General features: G+C 39.8%; 1 protein-coding gene across 4 annotated transcripts in view; it reads left to right on the forward strand.

Annotated features, from left to right (window-relative positions):
• Window positions 1–23,576, forward strand: part of Egfr (epidermal growth factor receptor) — a 192,827-nt gene that overhangs the window by 118,355 nt on the left and 50,896 nt on the right. For all 4 annotated transcript variants that reach the window (XM_047560764.1, XM_047560761.1, XM_047560762.1 and 1 more), the window contains exons 2-11: window positions 5,926–6,077; window positions 7,207–7,390; window positions 10,760–10,894; window positions 16,341–16,409; window positions 17,291–17,409; window positions 19,393–19,534; window positions 21,070–21,186; window positions 21,725–21,851; window positions 21,950–22,023; window positions 22,907–22,997. In XM_047560764.1, coding sequence (XP_047416720.1) covers window positions 5,926–6,077; window positions 7,207–7,390; window positions 10,760–10,894; window positions 16,341–16,409; window positions 17,291–17,409; window positions 19,393–19,534; window positions 21,070–21,186; window positions 21,725–21,851; window positions 21,950–22,023; window positions 22,907–22,997 — 1,210 coding nt within the window. The remainder of the gene's footprint in view (window positions 1–5,925; window positions 6,078–7,206; window positions 7,391–10,759; window positions 10,895–16,340; window positions 16,410–17,290; window positions 17,410–19,392; window positions 19,535–21,069; window positions 21,187–21,724; window positions 21,852–21,949; window positions 22,024–22,906; window positions 22,998–23,576) is intronic.

The raw sequence follows: 23,576 nt of genomic DNA on the forward strand, positions 1-23,576 counted from the left end.
ATAAATCCTGAAATGATGAAACCTCTGGAAAACTCTGTGCATCTTTTCCTTATATATGTTTTTTTTAATTAGGTAATTATTTCATTTGTGATTTCTTTAAAATTTTCATCATGAGAATGGGGAAAAATAAATCCTCTTTTGGCTTTTGAAGTTTAATTATGTATGTTGCCTAAGCTAGAGAGACTTATATGATCAACCAGAAAGTTGTAAAGATTGTCAGTCTTCCAGTATATTCTGCCTCTTTCTCCCTCCTTCTCCATCTGACATATGGAAATGAGAATCATCTAAAACTTTGGTCCCAGCATCACTGGGGGCTTTCCCAGCAAAAACAGATACGCAATAGTGTCATTGTGTGCACATCGTAGTTGTCCAACAAAGTGTGTGTATCCATACATATATATTGTATTGTGTGTGTGTGTGTGTGTGTGTGTGTGTGTGTGTATGTATACATATACACACTTTTTATTCCCTCAGTCTCCCTGGGGAATTAGTTCTAGAATTTTGTGGCTACTGGATGCCCAGTTACCTTATATAAAGTAGAATCATATTCACATGTAAATTCTCCTCTGTAATTCAGTTCATCTCTAGATGACTTATAATACCTAACACAGCACTAATGCTATGTAAATAGCTGTTATGCTGTCTTGTTTAAGGAATAATGATGAGAAAAAGAGTGCAAATGTTCAGTCCACATGCATATTCATTTTCAAATAGTTTTGATCCATGGTTTATATATACACATGTTAGGGAGATACAGATAATAAAAACATACGCCAATCTAAATTTAAGTAGTGAGAAGTACTGAGAAGAAAAAAAGTGGGATAATGCAGCACAGTCCAGTGGTATGTACTTAACCTAATGATGGTTTCAGAACAGGCCACTCTGAGGGCATGACCATTGAATTGGAACCTGTGATAAAAAGGAGGCAAAAGTGCATAGATCCAGGGTAGCAGTGGAAGAACATTCCAAGCAGATGGAACAGCCTTTGTGGGTGTGAGCTGAGAAATAGAGGAATGTAGATGGGCCAGGGAGCCAGAAAGAGAGCGACTGGGAGGAGGCAGAACTGACAAATTCCTCGTATGACCATGAGAAGCTAGCTTATCCTGACTCTTAACTACAACTGGGAAACTTTCAGATAGTTCAACCAAGGAACCTTGTGATGTGGTTTCTGTTTTAAAACAGAGTGCTCTGTGGCAAATGGAAGCAGGGGTAGAAGCAGATGCAATTGGAAGGTGAAGGGGAGACGTTCGCAAGAACACTCCTTTGGCAACCATTAATGTATAGTTGAGAAAACAGCAAATTAAACAATTATAAATTTACTGAGGCAATTCCAAAAGTGTCTGAGTGAATTTGGGCAACTGGCAAAACCTGTTTAAGGTTGCATCTTAATCAGTAACAGATTTGCCCAGGCTCGTGGGTAAGGAGATCTGTCTACCCCATAATGGTATAGGAGGGCACAGGGCTTACACCATAAAACTAAATAGTGTAACACTTAAGGAAGGCAGATTCCTTCATTTTTAGTTCAGGTAAGGCGGAAAAATAACCACACCCTGGGTCAGCTCTAGATATCTCAGAATGGCACACAGATAACTTCCTGTTTTATGCTTGCCTGGTTCTATCACAAAAAACCGTGCAACAAAGCAAGGATTAATATCCAAAAACACTATGCTGTGAAATAACCCTTACACAAGAGGGCAATGCTGTGTGATTCCATTTATATGAAGTTCTAAAGCAGGCAAACTGCTGTGGAGTGAAAACAAGTCACAGGATTGCCTCTGGTGTGTGGGGCAAGGCCTGGCTGGGAAGGAACATGAAGGTGTCGGCGATGATATCATAACAGGAGATTGGGGTGCCGATGGGATGCATTTGTTAAAACTCATCAAATGCTAGACTTCAGATTAATCTGCTCACAGTGTGTCGATGATCCCTGGAAAACAAGAACTGTAAACTTATATTGAACTGTGGTCAGCAAATGGACCAAGGTGAAAGTCACTGATATTTGTACCTGACTTTAAAATGCATACAAAAAATCAGACAGATGAATAGATACATGATAAAGTGAATATAGTAAAATGCTAACCTAAGGGAGTTCACAGTACAATTTTGTCAGCTTTTCTATGTATTTATAAATCATCATAATAAAATTTGAGGACAAAAAGCTTGGGGCTTTAAAGACCTGAGTCACAGGACCTGTTGTTCTTGATTCAGTAAAATTTGTCTTTAGGTTTGCAAGAGGTTGAGAAAATCAGTAGCATTTTATGAAGCTTGATACATACAAATAAAATTCTATCCTTTTCACTGAATAGACCTAAAGTAATATTGAAGATCTCTGAATAAATTGCTTAAAAATTGAATCCTAAATGCATATTTTAAGAAATTCTTAAAGTACGATGTGTTCCTTTTGCTTTTTTTTTTTTTTTTTTTTTTTTTTTTTACAATTTGATAATATTCTGCAAAGTAACAGAATAAGCCAATGTGCAGATCCAAACATCCCACTTTAGACACTTAGGGCAGTGAACTAGGGCATTGAGGTCCCCTAACATCTGTTCCAGGTGCATGTTATAGTATATTACTGTTACATTCTCAGTAATGAACATTTTTTAGTTTTAAATGTTTCTCCCCTTTTTTTTGTTAGGTTTTTTTTTTGGGGGGGTGGGGGTGGGGGAAGGTACTGGGGATTGAACCCAAGACCTTGTGGATGCAAGGCAAGCTTTCTATCAACTGACCTATATCCCCAGTCCTGTATTTTTTTATTGGTACATTATAATCATACATAATAGTGGGTTTTTTTGTTACATATTCATACATGCATATAGTATACTGCTGTGAACTTTAAGAAAGAAGTTGAAAACACTTATCCATTCAATCTTCAAAACAATTTCAGTTCAGGATTATTTTAGTGTCTTGAGAAAGCCTGGTTCATAGAGCTCAGGGAAATGTTTCAAGGTCATATAATGAGGAAGTAATACACAAACTTTCTCCTGGATTAATTAAAAAGCTCTAACTTTGCAGTTTTGTCTAAAATATGATTAATTAGTTCATGATTATTATTTTTTAATAATTTTATTTGTATCAGTGCTCTTACAATTAAGTTTTCTGGCTTTATGTTTGGTATAAAGATGGAGCCAAGATTATACTTTGTTTCAATTAGGAAACCTCTAATGTGTGTATGTGTCTGTGTGTGTGTGTGTGCGTGTGTGTGTGTGTGTGTGTGTGTGTGTGTGTGTGTGCATGCGCGCCCGTGCATGCTTCGTGTGCCCTCACTGGGGATCAAACTCAAGAGACTCAAGCATGCTAAACATGCTCCACCTCAGCCCCTCGACCAGTTTATTCTGACCATCATCCTAGGTTTCACTGATGTGCTACTATTCCCCCTTGGATATGTAGGAGGAGAAAGCTGTAGAAGAAACAGCATTATACTGACTTTTGATACTTGAATACATTAGCCCTGGGGTAATATTCAAGAATGACATGCCTTTATTGAATCAGTGTATCAACTGTCCCCTCATTTGCAAGGATAGACCTATTGGGCAGTTGGGCATTCAGGCTTCTTTGCAATTTGTTTTTTACCATTATCGAAATGGTAAATAATGAACAATATTCTGCATAAAGCTTTTTCTATATTAAGTGTTTCTTCAGAATAGGTTTTTCAAATGCATATGTAGAATTTATACATATTTATTTGTTTACACAAGTTGGCCAGTTGCTTCTTACTCACATTTGCCTCACTAACATGTACTGTTGCTGTTATATTGAAAATACAGTCTTTTATGAATATAAAAGTAATTCAACCTTATTGTACATGATGAAGGGTCATGAAAAGTATTCACAGATACATGCTTTATGTGCTCATTTAACATTTTTTAAATAAACAAGTGAAAGAGCAAGTACTGTCTTTTAAAAATTATTTTTACCTACTAAATACACTAATTTAAAATTGCATATTTTCCTTTATTTTACTGACAAAATTTACTTATACATTGGTTTAAAAATAAAAAATTATTAGGTTCTACTGAAAGAAATTTATAAACTGTCATCCTTGATCATTTAAAATAAAAACTGGTAGTCTTTTGTCATCCCTCTTAACACTGAAGTAACTCTTCTGAAAACTTCTCTAACCCTAAGTTCTAGGATACTCTGTCCTTCTGGATGATATAAAAAAAACAACCACTACTTACGGGGACCTGGATCATAGCTCTTCATTTAAATGACAGGTGGAGGCATGTCTGTTGTTTAGGAGAGCAGCTTTTGTTGCAAGGTATGCCAGCTTCAAGGTCACATGTTATTTTCAAAACCTAGTACCTACATCCATGGTGACATCTTTAAGGACCTTGGAACTGGGAGATCAATCCTGCCTTGTCTGCTTGGATAGAAAGTCACATGGTCATTCCAGATTGAAGTTACAGTCAAAGCAACCCATGTTCCTGAGTGAAAACACATGAGAGACATTGGGTTGAGCCAAAATCACAGTGGGAAGAACTATGGAATCATCCTGCCTTTGCAGATAGGAGATGGGGACTAAGTCCCTCCCTGTGTGAAAGTGTTCACTACTGCTGAATTTGAGAACGTAGAAGAGAAGAAGAGGGAAATCCCCACACAGTTAAAGAGGATGTGAAGATTGCATCATAGCTAATGTTTGTACAAATGCCTTAGGTTGATTATGTGGTGTCTGAGCATGTGCTCATGGCCATGGTTCCATCATGCAAGGGCAGACAGATGATGCTCTTAGAATAATTCCCATGGGAATGGGAATTATTATACATACTTCTAAGTAGAAGTATGTATTTTCAAAGTTCCTGAAGAAAGTAGCAGTGAAGTATTGACTTTGGCCTTGCTCTGTACACTGCTACCAGGTTGTCCAGGTAGCGCCTTCACAGATGAAGAAGGACCTGGCCAGGTCTGAATATAATGCCCAAAGCCAGAGGCCATATTTCTTCACTCATGATAATTTTGGTTCAAAGCATAGTCCTTTATTAACAAGCTCCCTGCTTCAAAAGCCCCAAGCCTCTTTGTTTTGTTAGGCTTGCTGAAACGTGCCTTTCAAAGAACTACATTTGTAAATATCACTTTATTATAATCCTCTCCTTTGCTTTAAAATAAGCTTTCAAGTACATTTCTATAGTCTAACTTTGGTCCCTAATTTAAAATGTTTTCTTGGATTAAGTTTGATATATTGAAACACTAAAGAGTGAAAAGTGCCCAGGTTTTGTATTGGCAGGTGGTGCAGAGCAATTGGGCATACACCTGTGCTCTGTGGAATGACAGTATCCACAAGCAGAGGGACATGCTCATTTATCCCCAACCAAGTGTTTTTAAATGTTGCTTTCTTTTTTGTTATTTTCTACCTCTTCAATTATACCTTTGACTTTTTTCTTTAATGCATTTGTATAGAGGAAGATTTTTAATCTCCAGCCAGATGGATTTTTCAATTATATGCTTGTGATTGACTTTAGATTTACAGTGCGATGGTCAGAAAATATTGCCTAGTGTACATTATCTTTATACACATTCTTTGCACACACAATAACGTGACATTCTTTTTGCAAAGTAAAATGTTCATTTTACAATTATTAACCTTGTAATTATATAATCTAATTCCTTCTGAAATTTCCTTTTGACTACTAGAGCTCTCATAGACTTTTCTTGTCTTAAAGACTTTCGTAGAAGTTTCATATACTCCCCTTGAATTTTAAACATTTTTATATATTTTAATATAATGCAATACCATGCATTATAGAGACGCACATCCTCTAACAGTGAATTACACTTTGCATAAGCTTTAACATCTTTTATCACATTGGTCTTGAAGTATCCGTTGATTTGAATTAATATTGTAAGCCACTAAAGCTTAAAAGTTAAATATTTATTTTAGTTTTGTTACTTCACAGCATTTAATGACATATCTTTTTTTCCCCTTTATTCCAGTTTGTCAAGGCACAAGTAACAAACTCACCCAGTTGGGCACTTTTGAAGATCACTTTCTGAGCCTCCAGAGGATGTTCAATAATTGTGAAGTGGTCCTGGGGAACTTGGAAATTACCTACGTGCAAAAGAATTATGACCTTTCCTTCTTAAAGGTTGGTTTGGATGAATTGGTTGTCCTACCCAAATATAATAGATGTACATATTAGCAGAAAACAGCTAGACAGAATGTAACCTGAAGCATGTTTACTTTTCATTGTGGTGGTTCCAAGTCCAAGGAAACTATGGATGAGATTTTTGTGAGTCCCCTTTACTGACTTGGGTCAGGTGATAGCTAGAAAAGAATACTGGAGAGAAACAGGAAGGCTAGCACTCCACTGTCACCACAGACACATTCATCTCTGCCCATTGCTTCAGCCATGGTATGCTGGCATGTCAGCTCTTTAAAAAATAATAAAAATAACCTGACACAGTGGCACACACCTGTAATCCCAGCAGCTTGAGAGGCTGAGACAGGAGGATTCCAAGTTCAAAGCCAGCCTCAGAAACTTAGTGAGGACCTAAGCAACTCAGTGAGACCCTATCTCTAAATAAAATATAAAAAAGGGCTGGACATGTGGTTCAGTGGTCGAGCACCCCTGGGTTCAATCCCTAGTACCAAAACAAAAAATGAACAATAATAATAATAAAATTAAAAAGCCCAACTTTGTAGCCTGTGCTTATATCCTTGGTATAAATACTCTCACCATAGCCAATTTCAACCTATCAATAGTTTATAACCAGTTTCCACAAATCCTAAATATTTGACAGGAGGCTTCAGAGTTTGATGGTACTTAAACTTTGGATTTGTCTAGCCACCTTCTAGCTGGGCAGCCTGCCTGCCTACCTTCTTTCCTTCCTTCCTTTCTTCCTCTTTCCTTTTTTCCACCCTCTCACTTGTTCTCTGTCTCCCTCCCTCCCTCCTTCCCTTTTTTGATAAGAAATTATGTGAGATAGATACAAAATAATTTTTAAAATTTTTCCTTGTCATCTGAAGTGTTGAGTTGCAGTATTCCTAATTAATGCACATTGTTTTTCATTGCATACTTCAAAAGTCAAAGTGGAGGGATTATTGCAAATTCTGTCACCTCTTTGCAGAGTTGTAACCATCTCCATATCTTGCATAACAGACTCGTGTGTATTATGGTGCAGTTAGGGGCCCTTGAGCCTCTGGACCCATTTTAGACCTTGAATTCTTGAACTCCTTAAAAGAGAAATAAAATAATTCTTGTTTTTTCTCATTAGACCATCCAGGAAGTTGCTGGTTATGTACTTATCGCCCTCAACACAGTGGAGAGGATTCCTTTGGAAAACCTGCAGATCATCAGAGGAAATGTGCTCTATGAAAATACTTATGCCTTAGCAGTCCTGTCTAACTATGGTGCAAATAAAACTGGACTGAGGGAGCTGCCCATGAGAAACTTACAGGGTGAGAGGCCGGGAAGGTAATGGGGGTGTATAAATGCAGAAGGTGATTCTGATGGCACTTAGTGAACTCTCACATTTGTTAATTCCACCTCAGAGAAGACTTTTTATTCATCAAATACACATGTATTGCATGCCAGCTGTGCGCAGGATCCAGCATGTGGAACTTACTAAGAAGTAGATAATGGAACAGAAAGGGAAGATTTCAGCCAGGTACCAGTTCTTCCATGGATGTAGAAAACCATCCAGAGGGTTAGGAAGAAATGATAAAGATTCTGAGAAAAAGATAAATGACCATGTGGCCTGGACTGGCATAGAGTTCATGTATGGAGGGAGTGAATAAACTGCCAACCTTCTGAGCTGGACCTCAGGTATATAAGGACATAGTCATTCCCCCTCCTCCTCAGAGGACACATTCCAAACCCCCAGGAGGTCCCCATCACTTCCATCCCACCAAAACCCTATATATATTATGTTTTTGTCCTATAAATATATATCTCTGATAGTTTAATTTATAAATCAGGAGTAGTAAGAGATTAACACCAATGATGAATAATAACAGAACAATTGTAAGAGTACACCATCATAAAATTACTTGAATGTAGTCTTGTGTTTGTGCCTCTCTCTCTCTCTCTCTCTCTCTCTTTCTCATTCTCTCTCTCTAAGTATCTTATTGAATAGCAATAATTTTGGTGCCTGTTGACAATGGGTATTTGAAACTATGTCGGGCAAAACCACTGATAAGGAGATTTTAGTGTATATTAAAAACCCTATCCGCATTTGATGCACTTTCAAGGGTAGTGCTAATATATGGAAAATCAGGTGTAAGTTAAGGACAAAGAATAAAGATTTGATAGAAGTCTGAATTCATATGAGAGGGATACTTGGGAGGCTTCTGAGAGAGGAAACTGAAGATGGTAGAAGTGAGGATAAGTTGACTTTAAAAAAAAAAAAAGAGATAAAAATAGATAATAGTCGTGCCCCACCATGTGGCAGGCATGTTGAATCATAACTGCATTTACTGCCCATAACCTTCTTTCAAAGTGGATGTTATATGTAGTCATTTTACAAATAGAAAAATGGCAGTAAATTAGCCCTCCTAAGACCCCATGCTAGTAAATAGCAAGGGCAGGGAGAGCCCCAAATCTGTCCCCATATTTCATCCTTCCTGTGTGGTTCTGATGGGGACTGAGAGAGCAAGAATGCGATTAAAAGACGAGTGTGGGGTAGAGGAGGCCCTGTGTGGAATGACAGGAGCCTAGCAGGTGTGCAGAGCTGGGGTGTGGGCCACACACCCAAAGCCGAGAATGGAACAGCCAGGCAATCACCTCCTTGGCTCCTTCCTTTACCATCCTATAAACTGCCTTAAGAATTCCCACGCACTGCTTTGCTGCCCGGAGCACCCACGTCCGTGTTTCTGTGGCTATGCTAGCACTCGTGGTGTTCTGTGAAGTGGCTGATTTCGAACGTTCAGTGTGCCTCACTCTGCCTGTCTTGCCTCACATGTGTCATGAAACAAGGCCCCAGAGGGTGTGAGTCTGGTTCCTGGAGCCAGGCTGTCTGGGTTCCAGCCCTGGCTCCATCACTCACCAGGCAGAGACTCCAGAGCATGTTCTTTCAGCTCTCTGTGCCTCACCTTCAGAATGTGGGTTGCGTGCTTGCCACCATAATTCCTAGGATTGTGAAGAAAATTAAGTGACTCACTATAGGCAGAGCATCTGCTTTAGTGGTCCTTGCTATTGTTCTGACTTTTAAACCAAGGTTGGGTTGTACAGATCCAGATTATTTAATGTAGTATTATTAACAGTCAACCTAGAGCCTGCCACAAAGTGAGCATTCATTAAATGTTAAAAGTAAAAACAAATAACTGACTGCCTCCTGACTGTCTTTCTTTTCAGAGCTACAAGAAAGTGGCACCTGATGTCCCCTTCACCTTTCCTACCCCTTTTGTCTCCCTACCACTGACCATAGGTGTCTGTAAGGTCCTGTTTTAGACTCTGCCTTCTCTTCACTCTCAGTCCCTCCATCTCTTGTCCTGAGTGTCCCTACAACCTTGACATCTCCATCCTGTGTTTTCAGATCTGACTTCTCACAGTTTAATTCACTTGTGTGTGGTTGCCTCATGATGCACATGATGCGCTTGGTGGCCCTGCTGTCATCTCTGCCTTCCATACCAGGCTCTGCAGTTTGACCTTTTCTGACCTCCCAGGTTTCCTCCTATAATTCCTTTATTCTCTTCCATCTGTTGAGGAAACTCTCCATCTGTGGCCTTCTGTGCCTTTGCTTTGAGTCTTCTTTCTATAATCATTCTTACATCCTTATTCCTATAACATAAGTGCCCTGAATACATTCTGGAAATCTCATTCTTTCTAGCAGCCTCCAAGGTCTTTCCCAAAAGAATCCTTCCTTTTCAGCATTGGTACTTTGGGCACATGGTATATCCATTCCCTGCCTGTGGAATGCTGAGTTCTATTTACCAGATCTAAGATTGGTTTTTTTCCCCCCTCTACGTTTAAATGATAGTCATTGGACCATTGTGAGGATTAATGGAGATAATGTCTATACACCAGCTAGCACAGTACCCAGCCTCATCATCATGATCTCCCATGGGCACAGGACCATTAAACTGAACCGTTATTCTGTCTCACTGGTGTGTCTGTCCTCAAAGAGAAGCCAGCAGTCCTAATTCATCTCTGAAGACCTCATAGCACCTGTCCAGTGTTTTGCATACAAAAGTCATTCCAGAAATATTTATGTTTTAGTGTTATCAATGCAGCACTCTCCCTCTGTCCATCCCAAACTTTTTTTTGTCCTCTCAGTTCTTCCTTGAAACAATTGTACAGTACAGTCTTGTGCACTCTTCACGTCTCTGGTGTTCACCTGTGACTTTATCATACATACAGTTCTTACTCCATATTTTCCCCTGGAAAATCCTCCAGAGCCACCAAGGAGCATGCTGGGTGAAGGCTGGCAGTCCTATCCTGCCATCCTGAGTTTACAATGCTTGTGACTGCCATGGGCCTTCCCTGCCCTGTCTGCTCCTTCACCTCTCCAGTCATCCTCATATAGCTTGATCAGATCCCAGAACCACCACTGTACATTATCATTCATGCTGTGCCCACTGACTAACCATTCTCTCCCTCCCTCCCTTCTGTATTTCTGAATTTCTAATTATTAGTCAAAGCCCAGCTCAGGAGAAATCCTAACTCCTCCAAGGCACTGTCATAAATAGTTTTTATCTGCCCCCAGCAAAGCTTCCATAGGACTGGCAGGCATCTTTCTAGTAGAACATAAAATGTACATAAGTGTGTGCATGCATCATGTGAATTTAAAGGAGATGGAAAGTTCGTGTACTGTGGTTCTGTTCCTGTAGAAATCTTGCATGGCGCCGTGCGGTTCAGCAATAACCCTGTCCTCTGCAACGTGGACACCATCCAGTGGCGGGACATCGTCGACCACAACTTTCTGAGCAACATGTCAATGGACTTGCAGAACCACCTGGGCAGCTGTAAGTGTTGCATGAACCTTCTCTTGCCTTCCAGCTTCCATGGTGGGTAGAGTTGTTGTTCAGTGTTGGAGTTGGGGAGAGAGAGAGAGCGTTTTTACTGTTCAGTCATATTATATTAAACAAAAAAATAAGTAGTGAATACATTATTTGCCTGCTAGGAGATCTTTTATGTAAGACAGAGGTAGAAGTCTACTTTATGTGGTTCCAGGTAGCACACCTGCTCATGCAGTGCCTGAGCCCTTGAGTAGCCCTAGAGCAGAATTACTGGCTGCAGGAGGAGCTACAGTGGTAGCCTTTAGCCCTGGCTTGGAGGCTTCTCCCCATCCTGCCTCATGGAGACAGGTCAACTTCTTGTGTGCTACTGAATTACTACTGAGTCCCATGGTGGTACCCCAGCCCTCCTGACCCCTTGTCCTCTGCCCTCTGGCTTATGGGCGTAGGCACTCCCACATGGAACCACAGGCAAAATTGGGTGCATCCCACAGGGAGGAAGTTTGTAAATATTTCCTTGAATTCTTCTGACCTCATCTCTGCCCTGTTCATCAGTAAAGCAGCTTTGTGAGGGAGGACCTGGCAGGGGACCAGGCCTAAGGTCAAAGCTACACCCCTTGCCCATTGCCAAGGCCAAGTGGGAAACTCTGGAAGACACATGCTTACACTTACCAAGCTCCCCTGAGTTTGATCCTCTTCCTAATCCCCCTGATGTTTCAACCCTTTAAAATAAGAAGGGCTCACCACTTCCTGCATCTCTGTTTCCCTACAGCTGTGCGGTGAATACATGTTTATTTTTTGGTCTCAAAATGTAGCTGACATGACTCTTCAAAATTATCAGCTGGATGTTCTTTTTTATTTCTATTTGCTTCTTTTTATTGATTGAGCAGTTGTGATGGAATATTCATAATATAAAATTTATCATCTTAACCATTTTTAATTGTAAAATTCAGTGACATTATGTATCCATGTCATTATGTAACCATAACTACCATGGATTGGCAGAACTTTTTTCACCTTGCAAAGCTGAAATGATGTACCCATTAATCAATAACTCCTGTTTTCCCTTCCTCCCCAGGCCCTGGCCTAGGCAGCCCTCAATCTACTCTCTGTCTCTATGAGGTTGACCACTCTAGGTGCTGGTGGAATTCCACAGTATTTGTATCTGGCTTATTTCACTTAGCATAATGTCCTCAAGGTTCATCCATATTGTAGCATATGTCAAAATTTTCTTCCTTTGTATGACTGTATGATATTCCACCATAAGCTGATACCACATTTTATTTATCTATTGATGGGCACTTAGGTTGCTTCTATCTTTTTACTCTGTTACCAGTGCTACTATTAAAATGGATATTGAGCTCTTCTGTTTTATAAGTTTATCATTCTACCAGACACCCAACATGACACCTATTGTGTTTTCAAGAAATTGAAAATTTTTATTTTAGAATGCAAATTAGCATATTATTCATTAGACCAAAGTTAGAATTCCCTCAGCTATCTGATGGGCAGTGGGGAGTCAATTGTAGCATATTTATAACCAAAAAACTTACATACAAAGGTTATGGATTTGCCATGCATAAGATCAGACAGCCTGCAGTGGTATACCTATACTCTCTGCCACAATGATTATAAGGAAGATCCATCAAGAAGCATTGGAAAAAAAGAATGGTGACTGTACAGGTTCATGAAACAGAGTCAAATATGATGACGCTTTAAGTTATAAACCGATATGATATTGATTTATGAATAGTTATATTAGTTATATTTCCATTACTCTAATAAAATACCTGAGATAATAAACTTAAAAGATGAAAGGTTAATTTTGGCTCACAGTTTTGAATCTCTTAGTCCATGGTAAATTGGCCCATAGCTTTTTGGCCTGTGCTGAAGCAGCACATCATAGGAGTTTATGGCAGAGGAAGTCGCTCATCTCATGGCAGAAGGAAGCTAAAGAGAAAGGAAGAGAAGGGGCAAGAATCCCAATATTTCATTTGAGCACATTTTTCCCAATTCCCCCAGTGACCAAACTTCCTCCCACTAGACCCCACCTCTTAAACTTTCTATCATTTCCCAATAGCACCAACCTGGGGATTAATCCTTTAAAATATGGGCTTGTGAAGGACATTTCAGATCCAAACCATAGCAATAAGCACATAAACCTAGCTAAATCAAAAGTCCATAAGGAAGTGGCATTAAAAGTAAGAATTGATTCAGTAAATTGTTATGAAATGACTTAATGATTAGGGAGGAATATTGAACTAATAGAGCTGTAAAGGTTTTTCTTTTTTTGTGTGCGATTAAGATAAACTAGGTATATTAGGTTAGTTATACCAGAAAGTACAAAATCACCTGATACCTGTACCTTCCTCGTTACCTACTGCCAATCTCCTTGTGGAAAGAGGACTCTTTTCCCTTAACTGTTGTTTTACAGCCCACACATTCCTCCCAAGAACTTGTCTCATTTCATTAAAAAAAAAAAAAAAAAAAAAAAAAAAAATCCTGTGAGATGATTCAAGTGCATTATGGGCAAAACACCTGAAAATCAGAAAAGTGAGACTGTATGCTCCAGCTTTATGGTTCTGTTAATAAAGTTTGGAATTTGGATGAATTAACTTGAAAGGAAAATAAATTCATCACCCCAAGATAAATTACAAATATATCAGACATACATATAATAAATTATTAAACATGGATATAAGTGGTAGAAGGAAACATAAAGATGAATATTTGTAATAACACATTGAAGAAAATCCAGTTAGACAACATAAAAGTAAACTAACGTGAAAATATGTTAATGACCAACAAATATTATATGACATCTGATTACCATGAAGGCGGTTAATAGTTTTTGCTGAATAACTAGGTAAGGTAATCTTAAAAATCCTAATGACAGGGTAACCCACCACCACAATGGGCTAAGGACTTGACAGGTGCATGTACTCGCATGCGCGCACACACACACACACACTCACAGACATGCACATATATATATACACACTTACACATACATATACACACTTTCACACAATAGGTGACCAAGAAATCAGATAAAATATTATTTCCTACTATAATAAAAAGATCAAAATACATAAGGAAGTATCATTTTTACTTTTGCTAAATATTAGGGTTTCTTTCAATTTTAGATGCATGGATCAACTGGGGTACAGGGACACAGAAATTCTCATATTCTACTGTAGACATATAAATTAATAAGACCTAAATAGGCAGAGAATTTTGGTAAAGTGTATTCAAAGCTTATTTAAAGCATGCATAGCCATAATCATTGGCTATCATGCCTAAGAATAAGAGAAGATGAAGTAATAAGGGGAGTGAAAATCACAAGAGATGTAGAAAAGTATTTTATTCAGGAATAATTCTTGTAAACTTTTAATAAATTTTGGAAACAAATTATATATCAAAAATAAAAGAGATTGATTGGATAAGTTATGATTTGGCCATACTATCCATAATCTTGCTAGGTAAAAGGATATTTAAATGCATAAAAAAGTTGTCATGACATTTTGATAGTGTTTTTTAAGATTACAAAGCAATGCATAGTGATTCCAATTTTTGAACATACAAATATTTAAATATCCTTATTGATGGCTTCTGAATAATTTTTATTTATTCTTCTTTGCTTTTTCTACTATACATATTTCATATAAGGGGACTGCATCTATTTTTTTGTCACAGAAGGTTAATAATAGAATTATAAACAGATCTTGAATTCATTGACTGGCAAATGCTTCCCCTGTTACCTGAAAGATCATTTATATTTTAAATATCTTTCTTTTATATACCTATTACATGTCATAATCAAAATTGGAAGATGTTGATGTATAGGGTGAAAAGTAAAGATAACATCATCTCACTGTATAGACAGAACTTCTTATAATACATTTCTGTGTATTAATTTGCTTTTTCTTCTCTTCGTTTCTGTTTCTGTCTCTCTGTCTCTGTCTCCCATTTCACAACATATCACATACACCACCCACATGGTGCTTGGCCTTACCGTCCATCTTTCATGACTCCAGGGAGTGAACTCTAGCACTGCATTAATGTCTCTCATCCCTGGTGGCAATGGTAGAAATTGTCACTCAGTTTAGATGGGTCTCCTGGTTCACTAGACTTGGCAAATTGTCAACTCTTCCATTTATAGCCTAAATTCTTACAGCAGCTAAAATCTTCCTGAGACTAGCAGACATTGGGACACATATTAACTCCTTTAGGTTATGATATGTTCATACTGAAAGATATCTGTTTGGGGCTGGGGTTGCAATTCAGAGGTGTAATTCTTACCTAACATTCATGAAACCCCAGGATCGGTTGGTTGGTTGGTTTTGGTACTGGGGATTGAGTGCTTTACCAATGAGTTACATCCTCATTCCTTTTTAAAAAATTTTTTTATTTGTTCTAATTAGTTGTACATGACAGTAGAATGTATTTATACATTTCGATAGATCATACATAGAGTGTGATCTCTCATTTTTCTGATAATATTTTATTTTTTATTTTGAGTCAGGATCTTTCTAAGTTGCTGAGGGTCTTGGTAAGTTGCGAGGCTGGCCCAAATTTGTGATCCTCCTGCCTCAGCCTCCTAAGTCATTGGGATTACAGGCATGTGCTGCCACACCTGATGAGGCCCCAGTTTTGATCCTCATCAACCCACACACACAGATGTTCCTATGAGTCTCCCCTTTTTAAAAAATTTCACGATCAACCTGTTCTTTCTCTGTAGATTTAACAATTCAGGCTTAAGATTTCTCAGTGCTGATAAAAAACAAAACATGGTTAAGGAGATTGAAAGCCTTTGTACCCAATTATAAGAATTATAAAAAATGATCAATTGCAAAGATTTCTGGATAGTAGGTTGCAAATTATTAGCTTAGGTTTGAGATAATTAATATAGTAGTGTACATGTTTATATTTTTTGCAGCCTTCTGTGCCTCTCTATAGCTTGGAGAAAAAGCATTTTTATTTACACTCCCTGATTTAACATCAGACTCTCAAATACCTCAAAATGACTGACCCACCCAATCAGTCATGAACGAAAATGGCAAAGATATATTGGGTACATATGGAGGACCCAACCAGACTAGACAACTCAACACCCCTGTGGAAGATGCCAGAAAATCCCCCAAGCCTAGGCAAATTGGAACTCTGGATCTTAGTTTCATTTAAGTCCTCCTTTGTGTGCCTGTTAAAAATTAGTAACTGCTGTCTGCCTCAGTTTCCAGAGCTGAAATGTAACTAAAAGCAGTATGCAATTTATTTTTTATTTCTTATGGGGGTCTTTCAAATCATCCTACAAACAAAACAGCAAAAGAATAAGAAATTTTAAAGCTAGTTCTTATTTCTAGAACATTACCAAGGACCATGGGAAAGGTATCATCAGTTTCTTGTCATGTCTTCACTTTTGCTGAGATATGAATTTGTAATATTTATGTTTCAGGCCAAAAGTGTGATCCAAGCTGTCCCAATGGAAGCTGCTGGGGTGCAGGAGAGGAAAACTGCCAGAAACGTAAGTTAGTGAAGAAAATCAGTGTGTGATCACCCCTCCCCATCCTCGAGCAGAGTCCCAGGTCAAGGTGTGACCACTCTCCCTGTCTTGATTCAGGGAATTAGATTTGTTTTCCCTTCAGAGGCTGCAGGAAACTTCCTGACCACAGGGCCAGATGTTGTCAGTTTCATGAGTGACAGTCTTGCAAATCTCACTGTATGGGCTTAATCCAGTGTGGGCTGGTTTTGGCCACTTCAGCCTGTTATAAATAAGTGAAAGTCAGCCACCTGTGTCCCAGTCTTTTCTTCTGGAGAGTATGGTTATTAGCACATTTTCTTGAGAATAAGAGACTCATCCTCTCCCTCTGCCTTCCTTATTCCTGGGTATCCAGCTAACCAGAATTTGAACTGTGTCTCTCAAGAGGATTTTTGTGTAAATCCTACTTTGGGAAAGAGTTTAATTTACCTGATCATGGTTGTGGGCTCACACACTCAGTGGCCAAGGACTCTGGGGACTTGTCAGGTTCAAAATTCACCATCTGTCCCTAAATTTCACTGTGACATGGTCGTTGCCTCTATTGAAACACTCCTTCCTGCCAAGTACTTATGTTTTGTGTACAGACACAAAAACTCAGTCTGACTAATGTCTAATTATTAAGAAGGTCTTGATTGATCAGTTCTTCTAAATAAATTGAAAAAAAAAAAAAGGTACCGTGAGCCAGGTGACGCTTGGTTTGAATGTGAACGCCTCAGATCTTAAGTCACAGAATCCCTACGTCGCTGTATTCATCATTTCTCCCCACTTTTTCCATTACCTTTTGCAAGTGCTCTTAAGTTATCGCTGGGAAATTATATTTGTCTTACCCTTGACTCAGCTCACAGGTAATCTTTATTCTTTTTCAGTGACCAAAATCATCTGTGCCCAGCAGTGTTCAGGACGCTGCCGTGGCAAGTCCCCCAGCGACTGCTGCCATAACCAGTGTGCAGCTGGCTGCACGGGTCCCCGGGAGAGCGACTGCCTGGTAGGATCAAGCTTTCCTTCTGTTTCCTTTGGAGTTGTTCCACAGCTGCTGTACACTGGCACCCCAACACCAACCATGACAGGGGCTTCCTGTGGGGCGTATTTGTAGATTAATATTGGCAGTCACAGACACTGCCCTTTGCCTGGTGACAAAGTGTCTTTTGTTATATTGCTTTCACCACTTACTCTGTTGACCTTGGACAAATTACATGACCTCTCTGTTCCTTCATTTTCTCATCTGACAGTAGTGGATAATAAAGTCCCTACCTGTTAAATGTCCTTGGCATTCATCACCAGGAACTAGACACAAAATGAGCACCTACTATATCTGTGTTGTTGCCAATAGCAGTAGCATCACACTGTTTATTGCCTCCCTTGATACTGTAAGATCCCTGTGCTAGTCAGCTTTCTGTTGCTATGAACAAAGTACCTGACAAGAACAATTTAGAGAAGGAAAAGTTTGTTCTGGACTCACTGTTTCAGTCCATGGCTGGCCAACTACATAACTCTGGGACAAGGTGAGGTAGAACATTATGGTGGAAGAGTACTAAAAGAAAACTGCTCACCTTATGGTATCCAGGAAGCAGAGAGCCAGGGGGACATGATATACTGTGACCAGTCTCCTTTAGCCATGCCCCATCTGCCTACAATGATCACCCAGTACAGTAGTCCTTTTAAATTATTAATCCATCAAATGGATTAATCCAGTGATTAGGTTAAAACTCTCATAATTGAATCATTTAGCTTCCTGCATTAACACAAGAGCTTTTGGGGGACACCTCTTATCCAAACTGTAACAACACCCTAAGAGACCCACCCAGAACTGTACAGATCTTCGATAGTATGATATTTGGGTCTCTTGTCCCTCATCCTTCTCTTCTTTCCACCACAATTCTGATACCTCTCGGGCTACACCCTACCCTCAAGGGTTCTACTCTCGTCCCTGCTACTATTGAAGACTCTTAACAAAAGCTTTGTTGCCCCTGTGCACTATGGCACTGTGGCATTTCAGAAGTCCCAGACCCATCTGTCCTGGAGGTTACAGTTCCCAAGGTAGTGAGGTTCTCTCAGACTCAGAAAGAGGCCCACATTCAGTGGTTTCAGGGAAGGGACAATTCTGAAATTCCAGAGACTGAGCCCAACCCTGGAGATTTATTTTAGAGGGGGTGGGGTACCAGAGATTGAACTCAAAGATACTCAACCACTGAGCCACACCCCAAGTCCTATTTTGTATTTTTTTAGATACAGGGTCTTACTGAGTTGCTTAGTGCCTCACTTTTGCTGAGGCTGGCTTTGAACTCACTACCCTTCTGTCTCAGCCTCCCAAGTTGCTGGGATAACAGCGCCACCTCTCCAGGCTACCCTGGGGATTTTGACCTGGTTGGTCTGGTCTGGGCCAATTCTAATGTGAGGCTTCAGGGAGAGTAACCCTTTTTACATAGCACCCTGGGGCTGGGGTTATGGCTCAGTTGTAGAGCACTTGCCTAGCATGCGTGAGGCCCTGGGTTCGATACTCAGCACCACATATAAGTAAGTAAAATAAAAGATTCATTGGCAACTAAAAAATAAATTCAAAAAAAACAAATAGAAAGATACATAGCACCCTTCCTAGTGAAGGCTATCTTCAGTTTATCCATAAATTTTAAAATGTATACTCAGGTGTCTTTATAAAGAAAATACAGTGTACATTGAATTTCAAAATAATATCACTCCATCATTTGAAAATTGATAGAGATCTATTTTCTCAGATCATAATTCATAAATTATTATAGCTAAGACAATGTTTAAGGGGAAAAAATCGTGTTCTTGAGAGAAAGTTCTCACTCTGCTGAAGGTCATTGCTAGATTTTTCTACTCTGATTGAACACCTGAGCACTGAACTCTCTCAGCCTTTCTAATCTGAAATCAAAACACCTTGCTTCCTCCGTGTGGGGCACCAAGTAGCCTTACCCAGCTAGACCAGGCCTGTGTCCTTCCTGTGCAGGTCTGCCGCAAGTTCCGAGATGAAGCAACGTGCAAGGACACCTGTCCACCACTCATGCTCTACAACCCCACCACATACCAGATGGATATCAACCCCGAGGGGAAGTATAGCTTCGGTGCCACCTGTGTGAAGAAGTGTCCCCGTGAGTTCCTCACCTGGGAAAGCCTTTGAATTGTCAGGCATCCATATCCTCTTTTGTCTTCTACTAGAATCCTTGAGCCCCATGGGGGGCTCAGGTGCTACCTCAGGTGCTTTTGAGGGCTCTGCATTTGCCTTGTTGTCAGGCAGGTGTGGAGGTGAGGCCCAGCTTGGTGTGAAGGTGAGACCCAGTTCAGTGCTGAGAAGCACTAAGGCCTTAGACTCTGCTTATGAGGCAGTGTTGGTTCTGGTGTCTATGGTGGCCCAGCTGCCTAACAGGAAACACACCTGTCATGCTTCCCCCTAAACTAAAAGCAGCTGCAGTAGTCCAGAGTGTTCAGTTGTCTGATTAGCACAAAACCACAGTTCTTTGGGTCATTTCATTGTTTTGTTCTTGTACCAACCAGTTATTTAACAGACCTCATTAGAGAGAATAGCAGATCTGCTGCCTTCTTAAGTGGTTAAAATTATGGTGAAATCATGCCTCTTAGAAGTATTGCAGAAGCCTTATTTTTGTTTTATTTCACTTGTTTTGGTTTGGTTTTTGCTTATTTTTATTTGCATCCTACTGGCTGCTATAGGGAAGTGGTGACCTGAATTATTTCTGAACAGACAAAGAGAAGCAATGTCTAATTAAAGGGCTCTAGAAAACAATTTGATTTCTAGAAAGGACATTAGGGAAGAATGTAAAAGAATATCTATGAGAGGGAGAATTTGCCCTGCTGGATTTGTGTGCATGAAGAATTTCAAACTGTACAGAGAAAAATATGCAAATAAAATAATAGGCCCTTGAAAGGTAAATTGCAAGCTAAGATAAAGAAAAAGTTGCCACAATTTTAAAGCTTTTAATAGAGCTTTAAAATCCATGAAAACATTCAGGCCTAGGATAACAAAAGCAGACAGTTTACAGGAAAATTGCCAATGTCCCGTAAGTATATTTTGTGAATCTACTGTAGGAATATATAGAGTTCCTTAAAAATTAGTGAAGACGTTAATATTTACACAAAAATTATGTGTGTGAAAGGAAGTGGAGGAAAGGACTAAGATATCTGTCTGGGATCAAAATCTACTTCTCCTTTTACCTCCCTGCAAAGGGACACACAGCTGTATCAGAAAGGATCATGGACAGGCCCAGCTGCAGGAATGACATGAGCATCAAATGTGGCCAGTTCTGTGAGAGAGTAGTTGTGTTTAGGTTCACATATTTAATAAAGATTCAAGATTTAAGTCCAAGTCCTGCAGATGAAGCCTATGGAGAAAATTGAGCTTCAAAGAAGTGCTCTTACCTGATGAGGATGCAGTTTTTTCCCTTGCACTGTTGTTTCTTGCCTTTGATGAAGCATCTATATTTCTCCATATTGCAGTCTAGAAAGGTATTGAACTTGGTTCCCTTTCTGTTTGTAGCCTTCCATTCTCTGTCTTCAAATAAATTCAACTCAACGATCAGGGACCCTGTACAACAGGACATAGGATGTACGTGGGAGGCCCAGGGCACCTGCTGCTGCCTTTGCCATATTCTTTTCGTTGTCTCTTCCTCAGGGAACTATGTGGTGACAGATCATGGTTCGTGTGTCCGGGCCTGCGGTTCTGACAGCTATGAGATGGAGGAGGATGGTGTCCGCAAGTGTAAGAAGTGTGAAGGGCCATGTCGCAAAGGTAGGAGCCTGCAGGGTGTGATCGGGTCTTCCTTCCCACCACCTCCAGGTGGACACATGCTACTCTTTTTATAATAACAATATATGTTGTTTCTTTAAAGTATAAGATTAAATCTGGGAAGCCAGGTTATGATAATAGGAAACATAGAAGATTTGGTTAGGGGTGTTCTGTGGTCAGGGTTATGCTCAGAGGCAACACCTATGACCCAGGTGTGCTGTGGTGGAGGGAAAGAGGAGGGGCAGGAATCATCGGGAGCATTTGAACTACCACCCAAGTGGGAAACCACAGGAAGGAGAAGTCAAGTCCAGTGAGGACTGTGACAAGAACAGCATCTCCTTTCACCTTTGTAACTCCCAAGCCTGGTACGTGTCCTGGTACTTAGTGGGCTGCCCCTCTGTTTGTCAAATGAATGAACAATGGCATGGTGGAGGAGTTCTCAGGACAGGAATTCCCTTCCTGCTGCCCTCTGCCTATGGCACCCCAGTTCATCTTAATTCATCAAATGTGAATAGAACAAATGTCTCTCTTATCTTAACAGTTTGTAACGGAATAGGAATTGGTGAATTTAAAGACACGCTTTCCATAAATGCTACAAATATAAAACACTTCAAAAATTGCACTTCTATCAGTGGAGATCTTCATATCCTACCAGTGGCATTTAGGGGGTGAGTAACACTTAAGTTACTTGTGCAGAGAAAAAGAAAATCTGCTCCTTTAACTCGTGGAGACAGGTCATTAATAATCATTCTGCCATTCTTTTCAGGGACTCCTTCACACGTACTCCTCCGCTAGATCCAAAGGAACTGGATATTCTAAAAACCGTAAAGGAGATAACAGGTTTGTGCTGCTGTATCCTAGAAGCATAAATGGGACATCAGAGTTTTATAGGGAAAACTTTGGTCATATCTCTTTCTCCCTTGGCATAAAAACATTTCTTCTGAGATTCTGCTCCTTTGATACTTTTCAAAAATGCAGTTTCCCCTACATGCAAACACTTGAAGCCATGACTGGGGTCACTCACAGCTTGAAGTGAACATGTTTAATTCCTTGTTCTCCCCAGCTGAGACCAGTGGTCTTGATGGCCCAGGAACTGCATTGGGTAGAGGGAAGGGAGAAGTGAGAAGATGAGGGACAGTAGGAGGTCTCAAGACTTATAGACTAAATTTAAATCCCTGCTTGGCCTTTGGCATACCTTGGGTCCATGATTGATCCGAGCTCCACTTTTTTTATCTCTAAAAAGGGAATAGTTAGACCCAAAGAGCAACTTTTGTTTTAAATTTGTAATTAAATAAGAAAAATATTTGAAATTTGTTATCTGTTGTCTGCTGTGTAGTTGGCAGCTATAATCAAAGCAGGAGTCTGTTTGGGGGGATCAGATATGAAGCCCCCAAAGGGTATGAGGGCTGCTGCACAGCCTAGTGGGTGGGAGGGGGGCGGTGGAAGAGATGTAGCAGGGAAGTGGAACTTGGTCTTGGCTTGCATCTACTCACATGCTCATGTCCTCAGTGAAGAAAGAGGATAAGAAGAGCACAAACCAAACAGATTTTCACTATCCATATGACAGTCTCCTGAGAACCCTAGAATAATATTTCATACAAACTAGAAAGAAAGATAGCTAGATAGAAAGATGAGAGAGAGAGAGAGAGAGAGAGAGAGAGAGAGTCAGGAAGGAAGGAAGGAAGTCAACTGGTACATGTCTGAGTCTTCATTCTGCTTCTAGGGTTTTTGCTGATTCAGGCTTGGCCTGAAAACAGAACTGACCTCCATGCTTTTGAGAACCTGGAAATCATACGTGGAAGGACAAAGCAACAGTAAGTGACCACATCCAAAGCCTGGTAGATTACTTTCTGTTTATTTAGTTTGAAATTAGACTTACATGAGTTTCTACACTAGTACAAAGACATCCCGTATGTCCTTCACCCAGCTTTCCCTAAGGTTAACTAAGTATTGCATGAGCAGGTACAAGGATCAAAATGAAGGAAATGGACATTGTATAGTGCTGTTGACTAAACTACAGGCTTTATTGGGCTCACCAGCTTTCTGTGAATGTCTCACTGTCCACTCCAGTATCCTGAACTGCATTTACCCCTTATGTCTTAGTCTCCTCCAATCTGTGTGTCTTAGCATGTCTTTCATGGCCTTGACACTCTGAAAAGTATAGGCCAGGTGTTTTGTAGAATGTCTTAGTTTGTCTGAAGTTTTGTCATGATGCAATTAAGATTATGCAAATTCAACCCAAGGGATCTGAGAGACTTTTTAACACAAAATTTTTTTCCAGGATTTTCACTCTTTCAGCTTCAACAATGAAATCCACACACAGAGAAACACATACATACACACACAAAAAGCATCTTTAACACAGTAAGAGAAAGTATTATTTTTGTGGTGAG

This window comes from Sciurus carolinensis, chromosome 8 (genome assembly GCF_902686445.1).
Source record: "Sciurus carolinensis chromosome 8, mSciCar1.2, whole genome shotgun sequence".
Taxonomy (NCBI): domain Eukaryota; kingdom Metazoa; phylum Chordata; class Mammalia; order Rodentia; family Sciuridae; genus Sciurus; species Sciurus carolinensis.